The sequence below is a fragment of the Caretta caretta genome, chromosome 1 (genome assembly GCF_965140235.1).
Source record: "Caretta caretta isolate rCarCar2 chromosome 1, rCarCar1.hap1, whole genome shotgun sequence".
NCBI classification, from domain to species: domain Eukaryota; kingdom Metazoa; phylum Chordata; order Testudines; family Cheloniidae; genus Caretta; species Caretta caretta.
Window position 1 is genome coordinate 34,447,144 of NC_134206.1, and position 20,603 is coordinate 34,467,746.

General features: G+C 43.9%; 1 protein-coding gene across 5 annotated transcripts in view; it reads left to right on the forward strand.

Moving 5' to 3' along the window:
* The window catches only part of DYNC2H1 (dynein cytoplasmic 2 heavy chain 1), a 396,411-nt gene that overhangs the window by 292,695 nt on the left and 83,113 nt on the right, over nucleotides 1-20,603 (forward strand). For all 5 annotated transcript variants that reach the window (XR_012667749.1, XM_075127044.1, XM_075127048.1 and 2 more), the window contains one exon: nucleotides 1,046-1,162. Coding sequence is in view for 4 of the 5 variants with exons in the window: in XM_075127044.1 (XP_074983145.1) it covers nucleotides 1,046-1,162 (117 nt within the window). In the remaining variant the exon portion in view is untranslated. The remainder of the gene's footprint in view (nucleotides 1-1,045; nucleotides 1,163-20,603) is intronic.

Genomic DNA, 20,603 nt, shown 5'->3' on the forward strand with positions numbered 1-20,603 from the left:
CAATTATATAGTCCAGTCTTTTTGAAAGATTAGTGTACTTTTTATTACAAACTTTAGTTCTTTGAAGTCAAACAAAACAAGAATCACATGATTTGAGAACAATAAAGGAATTGACTGTCTGAACTAACATATCAACAGAAGATCATTTGGCATATTCAGCAGAACTGTTACCTTACGTGTAGTGTCAGAGGCACACTGTATTGCCGTCAAAGATTTATTACAAAAACATGTTTAAAGGGAATTCAACAGCTGTGCTGTAAAAGTAAAGAATCCTGAGAGTTGGGATGAAATGTTGGCCCCACTGACACTCATGGGTGTTCTGCCATTGACTTCAGTGGGGCCAAGAATATTTACAAACACAGAAGGACCAAGGCTGAATTTCCCAGAAATCCATTACATTATTCCTGTGCTAAATTATAACTCCAGTTCATCATCCATATTATCATAAACATTTTTATTTTTCTCTTTCCTTAAAATAAGTGGAGAATAGTTTGAGCAGATGTGGGTAGCTAAGTAAACAACAGAGCTCCAAAAACTCCCAGGTATGCACATCCCTGAAGGGACATAAAGTCAATTAAAACTCGTTTATTCTTATTTCACAGTGGAGCTCTGTTGTTTATGTATATATATATATCCAAATTTTGCCTTCATTTGCACAGACAGAGCTCTGTTAAGGTCAGAATTTTGCACCTTGTGTATGTTACGAAAAAGAGAAGCTTTAATTAATTACAAATCTCATAAGTGTATAAGTTATAACTGGACACCAGGAATGTGACAGAGGTAAGGACATTGCCAAGATTTTTTTTAATGAATAGGGTTCAAATAATAGGCATAACTGGGTCTAGGGATGACTTGTGTTTGGCTTAGATAACAATATTAAAAATTAATTGTACACAATTGTAGTCTGGACATATTTCAGTTCATTTGCTTCTGTGTTGTATTTTTATAAAGGAGTAAATTTCTGTTTATTGATCTTATTCCTAATCCTGTTCAAGATTGGCATGTGTATATGGCCTTCCTCTTACATTATCTTCTCATTTTTCAGGTCATTTCACAGCTTCGAATCCTGAGCAGGTCAGTAACTGCTGGCTGCAAATTTGACAGAGAAATCTGGTCTAATGAGCTTTCTCCTGTTCTCAACTTATGGAAGAAACTTAATCAGGTAAGAAAACAGCTTGTTAAAAATACTGCTATTTCTCTTCAGAAGTACATAATAAATTTTAAGATATGTTTTTTAGTAATGGGACACTACAACAACAATGTAAATGAAATTTATTTGAAATCAGAAGTATCATAAGGAATACATACAGTTGGATTAGGGATAAAGTACACATTCAGGATGATAATCATCTTCACTGTCAATCTTTTCTTCATATTGATGTGACTGCGCAGTCCCAAAGTTTGTGAATAAGATCTCCTATGTGGCTTTGAAACCTACAGTAAAATGTGTAAGTCTCAAACTCCATTTGCTCATTTTCTGTGGCATCTAGTAGAGATTATTTTAGATTTTAAAACATTGCCATTATAATTAAGAAACCACTGACACTTTGTGCAACTCTTCCCCACTCTCATCTCCCATGTGTCTCAAGTTCTTTAAGGTATAATTATTAAAATTTATTTGAGATGTATGTAAATGAGATGCTTGTAGAGCACTGACACTGATTTTTCTGCATAATATTGCCAAAGTACAGAATGGTAGTTTTGTAAGGAATTAGTAATTTTTAAAAAAAATCATAATTGAAGTTGTAAATAATGCCATCTTTTAGAACTACCTTAACTTGATTTATTTCTAAATAAATAATAATCAAGGGGCCAGATTCACCAGTATACTCTGACTACTTTGAATCACACCTGAAGTACAGGAGCTATAAACATGGGTTAGTTGGCAGCTAAAATGGGTTTACAGCACAATCAGCCTGAGCAAGCAAGAGCATACTGATGAATCTGGCCCTAGATCTGCATTGCCTTCAAACACATCAACATTATGCACAATGCTCTTTTGCATGAAACTGGCAAATCACCTCAATACCACTCACTATAATGTTTGAATCAATTACAATACTAGTCATGACTATGTGAACATTGTTGTGATTACTCTAAGGGAGGGAAAGGATTTTTCTTAGAGTTTCAAAAGTCTGATACTTTTCACTGCTAAGCACTTAAAAAGTCATTTACATATACAGTATGTTATATTCAAAAATGTAATATCTCAAAACACTATACACATAACAGTGAAATAAATGGATATAATTTTACATTAATTATTGTTTACTCTAATATTTACATGACACATGGGCAATTAAAAGTTCTGGGTTTTCTTTTTAATTGCATTATTTGTGTAACAGATGTGTAAACAATGTTTTTGTATATTTTAGCATAGCACTTTCTAACTTTTTAGTACTAGAGGGTTTTTTTTAGTCATGTTTATATTTAGGTATGATTTTTTTCAAATACTTGATCAATGTCTTGGGAATCTTAATTGTAAGTTAACACAGTTATCTTGAAAGATACTCTGATTCAAACTAATAACAAATCCCACCATTTATTATGCATACTGTATTCGACATGATGTCTCAGGATTAAACATGCAACTGCTAATCCATGAAATACCTCTGTGTATGATCTTTTAGACAGCAAAATTGTTTAACCTAGGGCTGTTTTAAGTATTTGAGAAATTATTATATAGATGCTGTTCTCAGATAAGTTCTGTGGGTTCTAGTCACCCATACTCCTGCATATACATACACATGGACACATACACACGACCAGCCATCTGCTGGAGTTAAAATCAAGTGCAAGAATGCTGAGGGAGAGACATCCCTCTACTAATAATGGATTGGTTAGCAGAATTAAACTCAAAAGGTTGATACTTATGGAGGATGATTGTTGTGACCTATATTATTTCATTCAGCTTCATGAAGCTGATACCTGTTGTTAGGAGTGCTGGTGCCAATGTAGGATTTAGGCCAGAATTTTTGCCTGAGATAGTATTTTGGGTTTTGCTTGACTGTTTGATTTTTTGATACACATACATTCTTACTAATATGCGTGAACAAAAGGATCCTAACTAATATGGGTAAACAAAGGACAAAGACACTGTGTATGTTGCTTCTGGCTAGCCAGATGGGTTTGTTAGTATAATAGATAAGAGCAGTTAAAGTGTTACGGGCATGGTGGGAATATAATATATGAGCGCGCACTTTAAGACTGCTTCAACTCCTATCTCAAGTCAAGGTCAAGCAACCAGTCGGGAGGGGCAAGGAGGGATTTGGGGGAGGGTAAAATAGTAAAAGGCCAGCGAAATGACCATAAGTTGTAACTTATGGGACTGTGGGCATGCAGTTCAGGTATAATTATGCCTGCTAAGGAGAGTTGTGGGGAGGATGGGACACTGGGAAACAAGACTCTGCAGCATCAGAGTTATGGTATACATGCTTGCTGGAAACTAACCCCAATAAACATTGCATTGCCTGCACTTCAGACTTCTGGTCTTCTGCTTTCTGTCTGTGTGAAAAGAACCGGGGGAGAGGGTAAAGGGAAAGCCCTCTAACACCTGTTTGAAAAAATTAGCAGTTTAATTCTGTTTGACTTGCTGGATGTCTGTTGAAGCTTACATGTTTCCCATTTCTCAACTCCTTCCTCAATGGCCAACTGGGAGGTTGGAGGAAGCACAAACTTCGTTGCCAGGCATGGTGCTATGCCAGGGCCACAGCAGCCATTGCAAGTAAACATGCCAGAAGTAGGCAAGCCAGCTGCAGAAAAAACCTCTTCCCTTCCTTCTGTTTTGAAGATGGTGGCCTGGCTGGTTTCTCCCCCTGGGAACTCCTCTCAGGAGCTTCTTAGTAAATCAGAAAGGGACACTTCTCTTCAGAAGTCACTGGTGTCACAAAATGGGGTCCGATAAGGTCATCTTTGTGCAAAAGAAGAACCTCTATTTCTTTGTGCTTCGAAAGTCCATGTTCCAAAAATATACCCAGTCCACTAGCAGGTTCATAGGTATTTTGAGATATTTGAGGTCATGGGTCAATTCACAGGCATTATCTCAACCATCATAAAAAGTCCTGTCTCAAAAACAATTTAAGAAATGTAAAGCTGGAACAGAAATCATAGGGATACGCCAATCATACATTCATTCAGCCATGCCCTAGGAGGGACAGTTCCTGCTCTATAGACAGATGCACATAACTTACCCTGTATATTTTGTTACTCAGTGGCTATTTTGAACTCCATTTTTAACATAAAAAATCTGGGAGAAAGATTAACTTTAATTAACAGTAAAATATATTTTTCTCTTAAAAGTCACAATTTTGGAGTTTAATTTTTATATGCACGCCCATCTGCCTCACAGTGTGTAGGAGAAAAGAAGCTGTGCAAGGAGTATATAGGGAAGGAGTACAGCTCTACAGGGTCTTGGAATTAGGGCTAAGAAAGGGAGGCACATCGGGACTCCTTGAGGGGGGAACAGCGGGGATATCAATGTTCATAATTATTTATGTGACTAAATATCAACATTGAGATATATTATTTTAAAAACCTGGGAAACTCTCCAAATGTAAAACCTTTATTGATACACAGTTGTTGCTCAAGTGCAAATTCCACAGGCACAATCACTAAAAATCAAGGAAATGACCAGCTAAGAGGAAAATATATATATCCCTAGATGGCTTCCCATCCATTCAACACTCAAATCAAAAGGAGTAGGTGGATGAGGCAATTCTATAACAACTAACAGAAATATCCAAAACACAAGATCTGGTCATAATGGGGGACTTCAGCTACCCAGACATCTGTTGGAAAAGTAATCCAACAAAACACAAAATGTCCAATAAGTTCTTAGAATTTAATAGGGACAGTTTTTTGTTTTAGAAGGTGGAGGAAATAGCTAGGGAGTAACCATTTTAGACTTGATTCTGTCTAACAGGGAGGAATTGGTTACATATCTGAAGGTGGAAGGCAATTTGAATGAAAGTAATCATGAAATAATAGACGTAATGATTCTAAGGAAAAGAAGGACTGAGAGTAGTGGAATAAGGACAATGGACTTCAAAAAAGTAGACTTTAAGAAACTCAGAGAATTGGTAGGCAAGGTCTCCTGGGAAGAAAATCTAAGGGGAAAAGGAGTTTCTTAAACAGATAGTATTAAAGGTGCAACAGCAAACTATCCCTATGTGAAGGAGTACTTATGGCACCTTAGAGACTAACAAATTTATTTGAGCATAGGCTTTCGTGAGCTACAGCTCACTTCATCAGATGCATGAAGTGGAAAATACAGTGGAAAATGCATGGTACCATACACACTGTAACAAGAGTGATCAGGTAAGGTGAAAAGAAAAGGAGTACTTGTGGTACCTTAGAGACTAACCAATTTATTTGAGCATGAGCTTTCGTGAGCTACAGCTCACTTCATCGGATGCATACTGTGGAAACTGCAGAAGACATTATATATATACAGAGACCATGAAACAATACTTCCTCCCACCCCACTCTCCTGCTGGTAATAGCTTATCTAAAGTGATCATCAAGTTGGGCCATTTCCAGCACAAATTCAGGTTTTCTCACCCTCCGCCCCCCCCCCCCCCCACAAACTCACTGTGAGTTTGTGGGGGGGGGGGGCGGAGGGTGAGAAAACCTGGATTTGTGCTGGAAATGGCCCAACTTGATGATCACTTTAGATAAGCTATTACCAGCAGGAGAGTGGAGTGGGGGAGGTATTTTTTCATGCTTTGTGTGTATAAAAAGATCTTCTACGCTTTCCACAGTATGCATCCGATGAAGTGAGCTGTAGCTCACGAAAGCTCATGCTCAAATAAATTGGTTAGTCTCTAGGGTGCCACAAGTACTCCTTTTCTTTTTGCGAATACAGACTAACACGGCTGTTACTCTGAAACAGGTAAGGTGAGCTATTACCAGCAGGAGAGTGGTGGGGGGTGGGGAACCTTTTGTAGTGATAATCAAGGTGGGCCATTTCCAGCAGTTGACACTGTTCCTCACACGTTCTTGTCAACGTGCAAATTCTACAGGCACAATCACTAAAAATCAAGGAAATGACCAGCTAAGAGAAAATACAAATACTTGTCAACACAGCTGCTACTCTGAAACCTATCCCTATGTGAAGGACAGATAGGAAGAATAGTAAGAGGCCAATTTGGCTCCATCAGTAGCTCTTTAATGACCTGAAAATCAAAAAGGAATTTTACAAAAAGTGGAAACATAGAGGAATTACTAAGGAGGGGAACAAAAGAATATTACAAACATGTGGGAACAAAATCAAAAGGCTAACACACAAAATAAGTTGAAACCTAGCAAAGGACATAAAAGGCAATAAATACATTAGGAGCAAGAGAAAGATAAAAGAAAGTGTAGGTCCTCTACTTATCGGGCAAGGGGAGCTAATAACTGATGCACATCAAGAAGGCTGAGGTCTTTAATGCCTGTTTTCCTTCAGTCTTCATTAAACAGGTTAATGGAGACCAGGTATCAACTCAATTAATATTGACTGCAAGGGGGAAGAAACACAAGTCAAAATAGGCAAAGAACAGATTAAAGAATATTTAGATAAATTAGATGTATTCAAGCCATTAGGGGCTGATGAAATTCATCCTAGGATACTTAAGGAAGTAACTGAAGCAATCTCCAAAACATTAGTCATTGTCATTGAGAATTCATGGACGACAGGTGGACTAGAGAAGGGCAAACATAATACCTATCTTTAAAAAGGAGAACAAAGAGGACCTGGGGAACTATAGACCAGCCAGCATAACTTCAATACCTGGAAAGATACAGGAACAAATTATTAAACAATTAGGCTGTAAGCACTTAAAGAATAATAGGGTAATAAGTTTTAGCCAGTATATATTTGTCAATGAACTGTGACTGTAAGAATGCTGCTAAATTCAACTGGCAAAAACAGTTCTAAAACAAAAAGAAAAGGAGTACTTGTGGCACCTAAGAGACTAACAAATTTATTTGAGCATACGCTTCCATGAGCTACAGCTCACTTCATCCGATGCATCCGATGAAGTGAGCTGTAGCTCACGAAAGCTTATGTTCAAATAAATTTGTTAGTCTCTAAGGTGCCACAAGTACTCCTTTTCTTTTTGCGGATACAGACTAACATGGCTGCTACTCTGAAACAGTTCTAAAACAGTAACTCCTGACAGGTCTAACAAACTAATTACACCTAGCACAGTGCTTTCATAGTATTTATCCATAAAGAAAGAAGAAAGTCATGTGAGAGCTTCAATAAAAGCCAGACACACACTGGTCATTAAGATTATTGTGAAATGTATGTACAAATACCATGTAAGAAGTTATGGATATAAGTACTGGAAAAAAAGTCTGAATCAAGGCAAGGTTGACACAAGTTTCCACCAGACAAAGGATATATATTCACCTGTGTGCCTCAGTTCACAAGTAAATTAAGCATTGTGAGCCAACACAATGGAAACCCTGTTTGCATCCAAAGTCAACATGGGGATGTGAAGTCAATATGAAGTCAGCACAACAGGGAATAAATCTTGTGAGGGGGTCATCTGAACTCTTGGAACAAACAATGAATTTGTGGGGATATAGGGAAAAGTCAGAAGATACCCCTTTATCCTGCACCTGAAGAAGTACTCTGACAATGTGAATATATTCATAAAAATGGGATCCCAACATGCCTTGGTTGGAAGCACTGTAAAAGACATTTAGGTGAGATAAGACTGCTTTTAGACTTAAGGTTAGTCTACTAAGATTAGCCTTTAGAAAATGTGTATTGATTTTGTTTTATAGGTAACTTTTCTGTTTCCATTATCTGTACTATCTCTTAAATCTTAATCTTTGATAATGAACTTATGATTGTTTTCGTGATAAATATATCTCAGTGAAGTGATGTTATACAGGAGCTGATACTTAATTGAATCAATCAGATTAGTTTGTACTCTGTCACCTTGGGGATAGCTTCTGTGAGTAGCCAGTGACGGGGCTGGATATCATGGGGAAATGCTTCAAAGGGGCTCTGAGACTGGGATGCACCTATGGTTAACCAGCAGGAAAATGTAAGGGCTGGCATAGCCTTGAGGAGATTTTTTTGGGTGGTGAGTAGATTGGAGGTGTCAGGGAGTTGACACCCATTTAAGCACTATCAAGACTCCCTATCACTGGAGGCAGCGGGGGAAAAAAGTGACCCTGATAATCATCACATCCTTCTTTGACAAGTTATTGGATGAGGGATGCAGTAGATGAGATATATATTGATTTTAGAAAGGCTTTTGATACAGTCCCACATGACATTCTCATAAGCAAACTAGAAAAATGTGATCTAGATGAAATTCCTATACGGTGGGAGTACAACTGATTGAAAGGCTGTACTCAAAGAGTAATTATCCATGATTTGCTGTCAAACTGGGAGGAGGTATCTAGTGAGGTGCTACAGGGGTCTGTCCTGGGTTAGATACTTTTAGTCATTTTCATTAATGACTTGGATAATGAAGTAGAGAATATGCTTATTAAATTTACAGATGACACCAAGCTGGGAGGGTGCAAGCACTTTTAAGGACAGGATTAGAATTGAAAAAGGACCTTGATAAATTAAGAATTGATCAGAAATCAACAAGTTGAAATTTAATAAAGACAAGTGCAAAGTACAATACTTAGGAAGGACAAATCAAATGTGCCACTACAACAGAGGGTGATAGTACTGTTGAAAATAATATGGGTGGATCACAAATTGAATATGAGCCAATGGGATGCAATTGCAAAAAAGGGTAATATCATTCTGGGCTCTATTAACTGGAGTCTTTTATTTAAGACATGGGAAGCAATTATCCCACTTTTCTCTGCCGTCGTGTGACCTCAGTGGAGTACTTTGTCCATTTCAGGGTACTCAGGCATGTTTAGTCTTGAGAAAAGATGACTGCGGGGACCAAGTAACAGTCTTCAGATACCTTAAAGGCGGTATCAGTTGTTCTCCGTGTCCAATGAAAGTAGGACAAGAAATAATTGGCTTAGTCTTCAGTCAGGGAGATTTAGGTTAGATATTAGTAAAATCATTCTAACTATAAAGTTAGTTAAGAACTGGAATAGGCTTCCAAGCAAAGTTCTGGAATCCCCATCATTAGAGGTTAGACGAACACCTATCTGGGATGGTCTTGGTCCAGCCTCAGCACCAGGGGCTGGACTTAGGTGATCTCTTGCGGTCCCTTCCTGCCCTATTTTTCTATGATTCTGTGATTTTTTTTGCTACTAAAACTCATTCACGGACCTTGTATTGCACAATAAACCACTTTCGGTTCTTCTTCGAGTGATTGCTCACGTGTATTCCACAATAGGTGTGCGTGCTCGCCATGTGCACCAGTGTCAGAAGTTTTTTCCCTCGCAGTACCCATAGGGGGGAGTGCCCCCCCACGACCCCTGGAGCAGTGCCTGCCTGGCACAGTATAAGGAGGGCTGCGCTCCCCCCACCCTCAGTTCCTTCTTGCTGCCAGTGAAGGTGCATCAGAACTGCTCGGCACCAGCTTTGCGTTAGCTCATCCCCAGAACTCTTCATTTGTTCAGTAGTACCTGTAGTCAGTTAGCTAATTCAGTTAGTTTAGTTAGTCATTGAGCCCAGGCCGGGGCATGCCCCGCACCCCAGGCTTTAAGTCGTGCTGCTCTTGTTGGTGCTCTATGCCAAGGAGCGACCCGCAAGCAGATTGTCTGCGCTGCTTGGAAGAAACCCATATCAGCAAAAGGTACAAGATCTGCAAGTCTTTCAAGCCCTAGACCAAAAAAGAAAGGGACATTAGGCTCCGGGCCATCCTGATGGAGCTGGCGCTGGCTGCGACCCAGGCACGCCACTCCCAACCAGTACCGAGCACCTCGACGTCGGTACGCGGAGACCCTCTGGTACCATCATTCAGTCGGCACCGCTCCCTGTCCACGGGGCACGCCAGGAGGACCGGAAAGACTCCCTCTTCGCAACGACGCCGAGAGAAGTCTGGGACAGAGGCTAGGCCCATGTCGGGTAGTACTCGATCCGTATCGGGCTCTAGGCCTCCAACTCACGTTGAGTGGAGTAGCCTGGCCCCTTCGGAGCAGGCCTCTCCAGATGTCCGGATGCCATCTATGCTGAAAGCCCTCCAGGCAGCCAGGGAAGTCATGTCCGTGCCGGTGCCCGGAGCTCCGCCGATGTCAGCCCCATGCTCCAGAGGCAAGCCATCGCTGGGATCACCGCAGTCACCACCAGCCCGGTATCGGTCTCTGTTGAGGGAATGTTCCTGACACCGCTCACCGCCCAGCGACCATTCAGGGATCAGTCCATTTGGATAGCCCTCAACGCCGGCCAGACTGTCCGGATGGGTGCCATCCAACCGGGACTCTCGGCACCACTCGTCTTCGTGGAGTGAATACCGATGGGACTGTGGCGGACATTGCTAACGGTCCTTATCTCGCAGGAGATACCGCAGTTGGTTGCAACACGGTCGTCAACGCCATTCCCGCTCGGAGTCCCCATTCCCGTTCCAAGTCCCCACCAAGGCACCGTAGCCCCGGGCGTTGATCACCACCGTCTCACCGACGCGGGTCTGCCCGTCAAGGCCATTTGCGGAGCAGCTACTACCGTCGGTGCCACTCCTCTGTGTCGAGATTGCGGTCCCGTGGCTGACGTAGATCCTGGCACCGCTGATACTCCCGGTCCAGAGGCAGCAGCGGATCATACGGCAGCCCGGCCTCCCCTCACAACTGCCCGTCTACAGGCCAAGCTAGCTAGCCCGAACAGCTGGCCCTGTTGGTGCCTCAGCAAGCGCAATGGCACCAAGCGTCGTGCCGGCCCAGTGGTACCAGTGGGCACCGTGGCCTCTGGCGCAGCCCTGAGTCGGGACTCACTTGGTGGCCGGGGCCTCGAAGCACCATCAGTGTCCATCTTTCAACCGCCAGAAAAAAGGTCGGGGGGACCTGTGTCCTCAGTACCGTGCCCGGAGTCCGATCAGATGGTGTATCCTTGGGTGCCGGACGACACCCAAAGCACCGCACCAGCCTCGCCCCATCCAGATGAGCTGATTGCGGCCCTGCCCCCCTCCATCCCACAGGAGGACTACCGGGCCCACCAAGACCTCCTAGAAAGGGTGGCAGTGAGCCTCCACCTCCAGGCTGAGGAGATGGAAGAGCCCTCACACTCCCTGTTCAATGTGCTGTCCCCTTCAGCACTGGGCAGGGTGGCCTTGCCGCTCTGTGAAGGGGTGGCAAGAATTTCAAATGCCCTTTGGCAAACACCAGTCTCATTGGCCCCCATCTCTAAAAAGGCGGAGCACAAGTACTTTGTACCCATGAAGGGACACAAGTATCTGTATACCCTGCCAGCGCCCAACTCCTTGGTGGTCGAGTCAGTCAACTAAAGGGAGCAGCAGGGGCAACCAGTCCCGACTCCCAAGAACAAAGACTCTCGGAGGTTGGATACTTTCAGGAGAAAAGTTTATTTGTCGTCAAGCTTTCAGCTACGAGTAGCAAACCATCAGGCTCTCCTGGGTCGCTACGAGTTTAACCTCTGGGTCTCTCCCCGAGTTTGAGGACTCCCTCTGGGAGCGCGATAAGAAGGAGTTTAAGAAGGTGCTCGTGGAGGAAGGGGCGGTGGCCACAAGGGCATCCCTGCAGGCTGCTTTGGATGCGGTGCACATGGCGGCACGGTCCATGGCCTCAGCGGTGTCCATGAGACGGGCATCATGGCTTCTGCTCTCTGGGCTCTCCAGCGAAGCACAGTCATCAATGGAGGATCTCCCTTTCAACGGGAAGGCTCTGTTTGCTGAGGAAACAGACACAAGGCTGCATGGCATGAAAGACTCCTGCACGACCCTCCAGACCTTGGGCCTCTATGTCCCTCCTCTGGCAAAACCCAAGTTCAAGCCGCAGCAGGCTCCTGCTCAGGCCGCCCTCCCGAAGTATGAGGCCACCCACAAAAAGCAGCGGGACTATAGAAAGCGCCCGCAACGGCAATCCCGGCCTGCACCCCAGCCTGGGTCTTTTAAGGGCAGGCATGCGGGCAAAAGGTGTTTTTGACGTGACGCTCAGGGGTACCCCACCAGTTCTCAGCAGGGACCTACCCCCAGTAAAGCTCCTTTTCTCTAATCGGTTGTGTGCTTTCCTCCTGGAATGGTTGCGGCTCACCTCGGACTGATGGGTCCTCAACACCATCTCCTGAGGTTACACCCTTCAGTTTACCTCTTCCCTGCCCAACCACCCTCTGCCCCCGTCCCTCCTGGGGGACCCCTCTCATGAGGCTCTGCTCGAGCAGGAGCTGGGGCGGCTCCTGGACCTAGAAGTTATAGAGGCAGTGCCCAAGGAGTTCCTGGGCAAAGAGGTATTACTCCCAGTATTTCAAGTTCCACATGGTTTCCCTGGCCTCCATCATCCACTCCCTGGATCCCGGGGACTGGTACGCTGCCCTTGGTCTACAGGACACATACTTCCACATCCACATATTCGAGGGGCACAGACGTTTCCTCCATTTTGTGGTAGGACAGAGTCACTACCAGTTCATGGTCCTACTGTTTGGTCTGTCCACTGCCCCCAGGGTCTTTACAAAGTGTATGGCGGTGGTAGTGGCCTACCTCAGATGCTAGAGGGTCCAGATATTCCCATATCTGGATGACTGGCTAGTCAAAGGCACCTCCCGGTCGCAGGTGAGGGATCATGTGGCGCTCGCTCCTCCTGTCCAAATGTACTGCCCTGGGCCTGTTGATAAACAACGCCAAGTCCACATTAGTATCAGTCCAACACATAGAGTTTAGTGGGTTGCTACTGGACGCAACGTCGGCCAGGGCCTCTCTCCCACCAGACAGGTTCAAGACCCTGAAAGGGCTCATCGACTCAGTCACAAGGTTCCAGTGATGACAGCCAGGGCTTGCCGGCAACTGCTGGGTCACATGTCTGCGTGCACATATGTGGTCCGTCATGCCAGACTCAGAATGAGGCCCCTCCAGCTCTGGCTGGCCTCGCAGTTCTCCCAGGCCACGGACAGAATGGACAAAGTCCACTCCGTGCCGAACTCGGTGATCACCTCCCTGTGGTGGTGGTCCGCCTGAAACAACATGCTCTAAGGGCATTCAGGGACAAGGTCCCATCATGGGAGCTGGTGTCTGACGCGTTGGACCTGGGTTGGGGGGCCCATGTGGGGAACTTTCAGACCCAAGGCCTGTGGTCTCTACAAGACCTACCCCTTCATATAAACATCAAGGAACTCAGGGGGGTGCGACTGGCGTGCATGGCCTTCCACTCACACCTGGAGGGCAAGGTAGTCAGGGTCCTCACGGACAACACGGCCTCAATGTTCTATATCAGCAGGCAAGGCGGGGCCCGATCCTCTGCCGCAAAGTTCTCAGTCTGTGGGACTTCTGTATAGCCCACAACATCTACCTAAAAGCCTTCCGCCTGCTGGGCACCTAGAATGTCAGGGTGGATCGCTTGAGCAGGAATTTTTCCTCTCAGCACGAGTGGTCTCTACACCCGGAAGTGGCTCACCAGCTCTTCCGAAGGTGGGGTACTCCCCAGGTGGACCTATTTGCTACTGGGCAGGACTGACGATGCCCCTGGTTCTGCTCCGGGGGAGCCTAGGGAGGGGCGCTATCTCCAATGCCTTTACCCTGTCCTGGTCAGGCCAGCTCCTCTACACCTTTCCCCTGTTCCCTCTGATCAGCAAGGTCCTGGAGAAAATAAAGACGGACAAAGCAAGGGTCCTCCTCGTTGCCGCGGTGTGGCCCAGGCAGCACTGGTATGGGACCCTCTCAGGGCTGGCGGTAGCTCCACCATGGCGGTAGCTCCACTGGCCACTCCGCCCAGACCTGCTCTCTCAGGATCAGGGCTGCCTCCTCCATCCCAACCTAGCAACGCTTCACCTCATGCCATGGCTTCTCAGTGGCAAGGTGGCGAGGAAAGGACATGTTCGGAGCAGGTGCAGCTCATCCTCCTCGAAAGTAGACGGCCCTCCACTTGCCTCTCCTATGTGGCGAAGTGGTCTTGGTTTTCGAGGTGGGCAGCAGGCCAGGGTGTTTCCCTGATGGCTGCCCTGATCCAGCTTATCCTTGATTATCTCCTCCTCCTGAGGACCCAGGGACTGGTGCCCTCATCAGTCTGGGTACACTTGGCGGCCCTATCGGCCTTTCATCCCCCAGTGCAAGGGCACATGGTGTTTTCCCATGCTATGATCGGCCGGTTCTTTAAGGGTTTGGACCGTCTCTACCGATATTCCAAGCCCCTGGTTCCACAGTGAGACCTAAACCTGGTGCTGGCTCATTTCACGGGGGTCCTGTTTGAACCACTGGCCACATGTTCCTGGTCTCACATCCCATGGAAGGTAGCTTTCCTGGTAGCTATCACGTCGGCCAGATGGGTCTTGGAGCTCAGGGCCCTAACCTCTGAACCGCCGTATGCAGTTTTTCATAAGGACAAGGTCTCCGCCTACCACATGGGTCAGGACATTTTTCTGACAGTCCTCTGCCCCAAGCCTCACGTGACTAGTGAGGAATGCCATCTCCACATGCTCGACATGAGGTGAGCTCTGGCTTTCTACCTCAAGTGGACCAAGCCGTTCAGAAAGTCTTCGCAACTGTTTGTCGCCTTGGCTGAGTGTGCAAAGGGTCAGCCGATTTCCACTCAGCGGCTTTCTAAATGGATCACTTTGTGCATCCGTTCTGTTATGAGCTGGCGGGGGTTCCCCCACCCCCTACCCCACCACCTATCGTGAGGGCACACTCGACTCGGGCGCAGGCCCATGTCCCCATCTAGGACATTTGTAGGGCCGCCACATAGTCTTCGGTTCACATGTTCACCTCGCACTATGCGATCGTCTCCCAGGCCAGGGATGATGCCAGGTTCGGCAGGGCAGTACTCCGTCCCAAGAACTTATGAACTCCTACCCGCCTCCAACAGATATAGCTTGGAATCACCTATTGTGGAATACACATGAGCAATCACTCGAAGAAGAAAAGACAGTTACTTTTTCCGTAACTGGTGTTCTTCGAGACGTGTTGCTCATATCTGTTCCACATCCCACACTCCTTCCCCTCTGTCGGAGTTGTCTGGCAAGAAGGAACTGGGGGTGGGGGGAGCACAGCCCTCCTTAGGTGCCACTCCAGGGGTTACGGGGGGACGCTCCCCCCTACGGGTACTGCTAGGGGAAAAACTTCCGGCACTGGTGCACATGGCAAGCACACACACCTAGAAGAACACCAGTTGTGGAAAAGGTAACTGTCTTTTCTTAAATAGAATTACTCAGAACACATACATCCAATTCCTGGCAACAGCATTGAAATGCAATATTCTAACACTAATATCCTTTTTTCTTTTGGATATTACACTACACCTATGTCTTTTAATCACATTATGTTATTTGGCTGGGGTGGATGTAAAGTTTTTGCATTTGACTGTGTTTGTCATGAACTTGTACATGTGTGTGTTTTGTGGTGGTTCTGTGTTTGAATTAGGGTTGCCAAGTTTTCAACCTCTAAAAGTCCGGTCGGTGGCACAGCAGCGGTAAGGCAGCTCCCTGCCTGCTCTGGCTCCGCACAGCTACTGGAAGTGGCTGGCATATCCAGATCCTGGGCACAGGGATGGCCACGGGGGCTCTGCACGCTGCCTGCACGCCATTGACATCTATGGAGTACTCATTTAAGTAAAGTCTACTTAGATGAATGAAGGCTTACAATTTCAGTTTCACACTAATGTGAAATACACTAATACAACTTTTAAAAAATGTTTTTATTTTTTAAAAGTAATTGGAAGTAAATTACAGGCAAGGAAACTGTATGCAATTTCCCTTATGCATAATGTTACTTATGCACCAACCTGCAATACAAGGTTTTACCTACATGGAACAGTCTAAGGGATCAAAAGAGGATACTCCAATAAATGTCTTGACTAATTTTTCCCAGTTAGGCTAAAAGGGAGGCTACTTACTAGGCAGTCTTCATCACTTATCTGGTAAATTACTCTTTATTTTTGTCTGTCTAGCAGTTGAAAATGTTTAGATGGAACACAAATAAACACTGTTTGCCGAACAATCTAGGATTTTTTGGCACCCCAAACACTATAGAAAAGATTTTTGGTGTATGTACTGTTTTTGTCTGTTCACTCATGTGTGTTCAGTGTGTATCCATAATTCAAAATAGGGATAGATCTTCTGGTAATGCTATTGATTTTAAAACCCTTTTATTAGCATTGTACTGACAACACACTTGTTATATAATTTAATTAGGATTATGGAATGACCAGCTGTATTAAACTATCCCATATTTCTCTAAAGACCTATGTTCTTACATGTAATTAGTGGTAGCCTTTTTGTTAATTATATCTTCAAAATAAGTGCTAGGAAAGCTGTACCGCACTCTTATGTTCCTCGATAAAAGCAGCAATGGGACAAAACACTCTTGGATCGTCGCACTGAACATTCACTGCCATATTCGTTGTTATGTTTCCTTACAGATTTAATTGACATCACCATACATATGTTGCTTTTACATACTTGACATTGTTTTGAATAGTGTCCATCAAAGAAAGGATTATTTATTCTCAATCATTTCAATCACATTCATGATGGAGAATATTTTTGCAGAATTTAAGAACTTGATTATCATGTGACATTAGTGACCTTTTATCTATGCTTTTACTGTCTCTCCTGAACTGACAGAATTTTTACATTGCTGTAATTCTTTTAAATATGTGCAGTTAAAATATGTATGTCCATAGATATATGGACTATTGCCTTGCAAGAACATGTGTGTAATTTTACCTTTATTTAGTTTGGTTCTTCTAGATGACAAAAAAGGGAAAATTTCAAACAAATTCATCCTGAGGCAGATACCCACAGCGTAAAATTTCAGCCTGTATTGTTAAATTTTGGCACAGTTATAAGCAGCTAGAAACAAGGATTTATAATGGGAAGTATTGGGAAATCTTTATAATATCAAGTGTTCAGCTAGTCAGCATTTCCATTCAGCTTTGAACATGCAAAAATCTTCATGTTCACAGCTGAACATTTTACTGAGCACTCTGTGCTCTGGCAACTTAGGTGTGCTAGACAATGGCCTTGAAAATGCTTTATGTGCCCAACTCAAAGTTGAGCCATATTTTAATTTTTCCAAACTTTTGAAAATTATGGCCATATTATGTAGAATATCTTCATATTCTATTTCTGCTACATTGGTGAAATGCCACTCTATTAGCACATCTAAAAAATAACTAGCTATTTCCCTTAATCTATTTATGGGACTTCTCAGGCATTTGTGAGCTTGCACTGTCCCAGCAGACAATTGCTAAAGCATCCTGAATGACACTGAACGGTTTGGAAGGGAAAGGGATATGGTAACAAAAGAAACAGAAGACCACTGCCTGTAGCAGAGAGCCTTTGCAAATTTCAATGTCTGGGCAGCCAGTAGTAAGATCAGAATTTTAAAACACAAACACAACCCATATTCTGCTTTGATAATTTTCCGGTAGGCAGTGTGCCCAAAATAAACTCTGAAAAATCTCTGGTGCATTTGTTATACAGTGTGCTTCTTATAGATCACTCCCACTCCTAAATGTGACTGCAAACTTTTAGGAATAGTCTATATGAACAGAAGAACACACCTAGAGGCATCTTATCCTTTTCCTCTGTAATGGGTATCAGCAATAACCATCCAATTTAGTCCAGATGGACGTGGTATTAAAACTGGATCACTTAAACAAAAAATATCCTTATTTGCAGTGATGTTATCTGAACTCCATTCATACCTCACTTCCCCATCTCAATAACTTATTGAAGTGATGGGGAAAATCTGAAATAGTCGTAAATAGGGTGTGTAAGTATCCAGGAAAAGTCTACACCCTGACTTTGAACTTGAGTTGTCCTAAATGGTTTTAAATATTCAGGATTTAATGTCTCAGTGAATTTACAGATTTTTAAAACATTTTCCTTCTCTTACAAAAGGTCTAGCTAAAAGGCAGGATCTCCCCACTCCTCATTCTAGGGCCTCATCCACCTCATGAAAATAAACCACCCTCTCACAACCATATAAAAATATATGATAAATGTATCTAACATTCTTTTGTAGAAGAGAAACAAATAAGGACTAATCTTCTGACAATGGAGTTGCCTAATGAAAAAGGAGAGCTTTTCCATCCTAAATGAAAATTACACAGTTTTGCTGGTCAACTAAGAATACCACTGGAATTAAGTCATTGTATTCCACGTTTACAATGAAAACCTGAAAGGTTTTCCATAGAACAACATACAGTACATCCTATTACTTTATCTACATTATCGCCAGTGCCACTTCTGAACCACCCCATGACAAAATCTAAGCTTCTTACTGTTCCTATTCAAAAATGGCACCGAAATTCTTAAGTATAGTACATGCAACCTATCTTGTGCTGTCTTGCAATAAATAAGTTTCAAGCATATTTCAGAGAGTGGACAATCAAAGGGCTTTGTACTATCATTAGCTGCTTTCAGGACAATGAATTTATGCCCTTTAAACAATTCAAATGTAGGTTAACCATTGAAGAGAAACAATTTAAAGTGTGTTTGAGCTTCACAGTTTCAGAATTAAAAGCACTCTTTCCCCAGCAAATATACAAAAATTAACACAAAGAAATAACCCCAAGAAATTAAAAAATGGTTTCTATTCCTTTCGCCACTTATCACTGGATGAAAAACATCAGGTTGCTCCACAAGCATTAAATAAAGATATAGGAATTGGAAATGCAGAAGATGAGTTGATTACTGCTTTGGTTAACTCCCGTAAATCTTCAGTCTGCAACAGAGGGAAAAGTTATGCACCCACCTTATAGTAATGCCATCTAGGTTGTATTTCCCTAATTTGTTTATGAGAAGGTCATGTGAGACAGTATCAAAAGCCTTACTAAAGTGAAGATATACAACATCTACCCTCCCTGCTCCCCATCCACAAGGCTTGTTAGCCTGTCAAAGAAAGCTTCCTGGCTCCAATGCCTGGCTGTTGTTTCTGGTTTCCCACTTTGGCTATGACTCTTGGCCCTGGCTCTGGTTCCTGTCTCCCTCAGCCCTGTTTTAACCACTGAGCTGGACTGCTGGCACCCACCCCTGACACGAGGAGCAAAAATCTTCAGAAGCCAATTAAATTATTATCCAGACCAAGATTGACTGTAAATCATATTTTTAAAAATAGTCTGTCAAGAAAGAGAACCAAATATTAGTCCAAAGGGATCTTGTTTCCATCCAACTTACAAATGCCTTGAAAATAATTATTAATTACAAAAGTGGTGATGCTTCCAGAACATAATAAAAATTACCAGTTGACGTGTGTTTGTCCTGGAAATAACGGTTGTGATAACTATTCATAACCTACAAGTGTGCACATGTGATCTCCATGCCATGATTATCTTAACATTTTGTAGATTGTTAAACAATACATTACTCTTGATGTCATATTTCTCTGAGCACCAAGCTTCTTTTTTATGTCTGCCAAAAAGCAGACATTTCTTCCCTATAAATATACAGTACATGAACAAAGTTAAATTAATACAATGCCTGATGTAATGTCCTAGAGTGTGAAATCCTTGCTCCATTGAAGTCAATGGGAAAAATCCCATGGATTTCAGTGGGGCCAGGATTTCACATAGGATTTATTTGCACTTCTTAAATGAAACTAGTAAACTAGTATGTAAATTGGTGAAGAATCAGCGTATGTTGTGAGTAATAGGCATTGTTAAGTCACTGCACAATCTTAGATTCTGACATGGTAGCAAACCCTGGGTTTAGTAGGCCAATGCTCAAACCACTGAGCTATCCCTCCCCCCTAAAATAAGACTATCAGGGTTGGAAGGGACCTCAGGAGGTCATCTAGTCCAACCCCCTGCTCAAAGCAGGACCAATCCCCAATTTTTGCCCCAGATCCCTAAATGGCCCCCTCAAGGATTGAGCTCACAACCCTGGGTTTAGCACCTCAATGCTCAAACCACTGAGCTATTTGTAGGGTGACCAGACACCCTGTTTTTAAAGGGGCAGTCCAGTATTTAAGCCTTCCTGCAGATGTCCTGACTTTTTCTTAAAAACGGGCAAATTGTTCTATATTTTCTGTCTTCTCTCCCTCCTGCCCCCAACACTGGTGGGTCCTGCTGCTGGCTGGATTCCTGCTTGCCAGTCATCCACCCATCAGTGGTGGTGTCCAATGGTGAACCCTGTGGGTGGGTGTGCAAGGCTGGTGGCAGGGTAAAGCTTCAGCTTGTCTGGCCAGGTTCGCTGAAGCCCCTGCAGTCATGTTCACTGGGCCCTCGTGCACAATGCATCCTTCAGGCTTAACCCCTTCCTGCCTGTGCTGTAGCCATGGGACAGGAGGCAGCTGGGTTATGTCAGTGACCAGCAGCAGCCTGGAGGTGTTAGCTGCCTTTCAATACTGTGTGGGCAGGAAGGGACAAGCTGTTTCCAGCCACAGCGGAGTGGGACGGAGGCGGGGGAGGGAGGGATGAGCTCTGCAAAGACATGGACTGGGTCATGCTCCCCTCCCCCCTCCCCCCACAGCTGAACGTAGCTCCTGTCCCTTCCCTTCCTCACAGTGCCAAAAGGCTGCTGCTGACCACATTGTGGTGTGAACCCTGGGGAGAAAATCTGGGGGGGGGGGGGCATGTGACCTTGC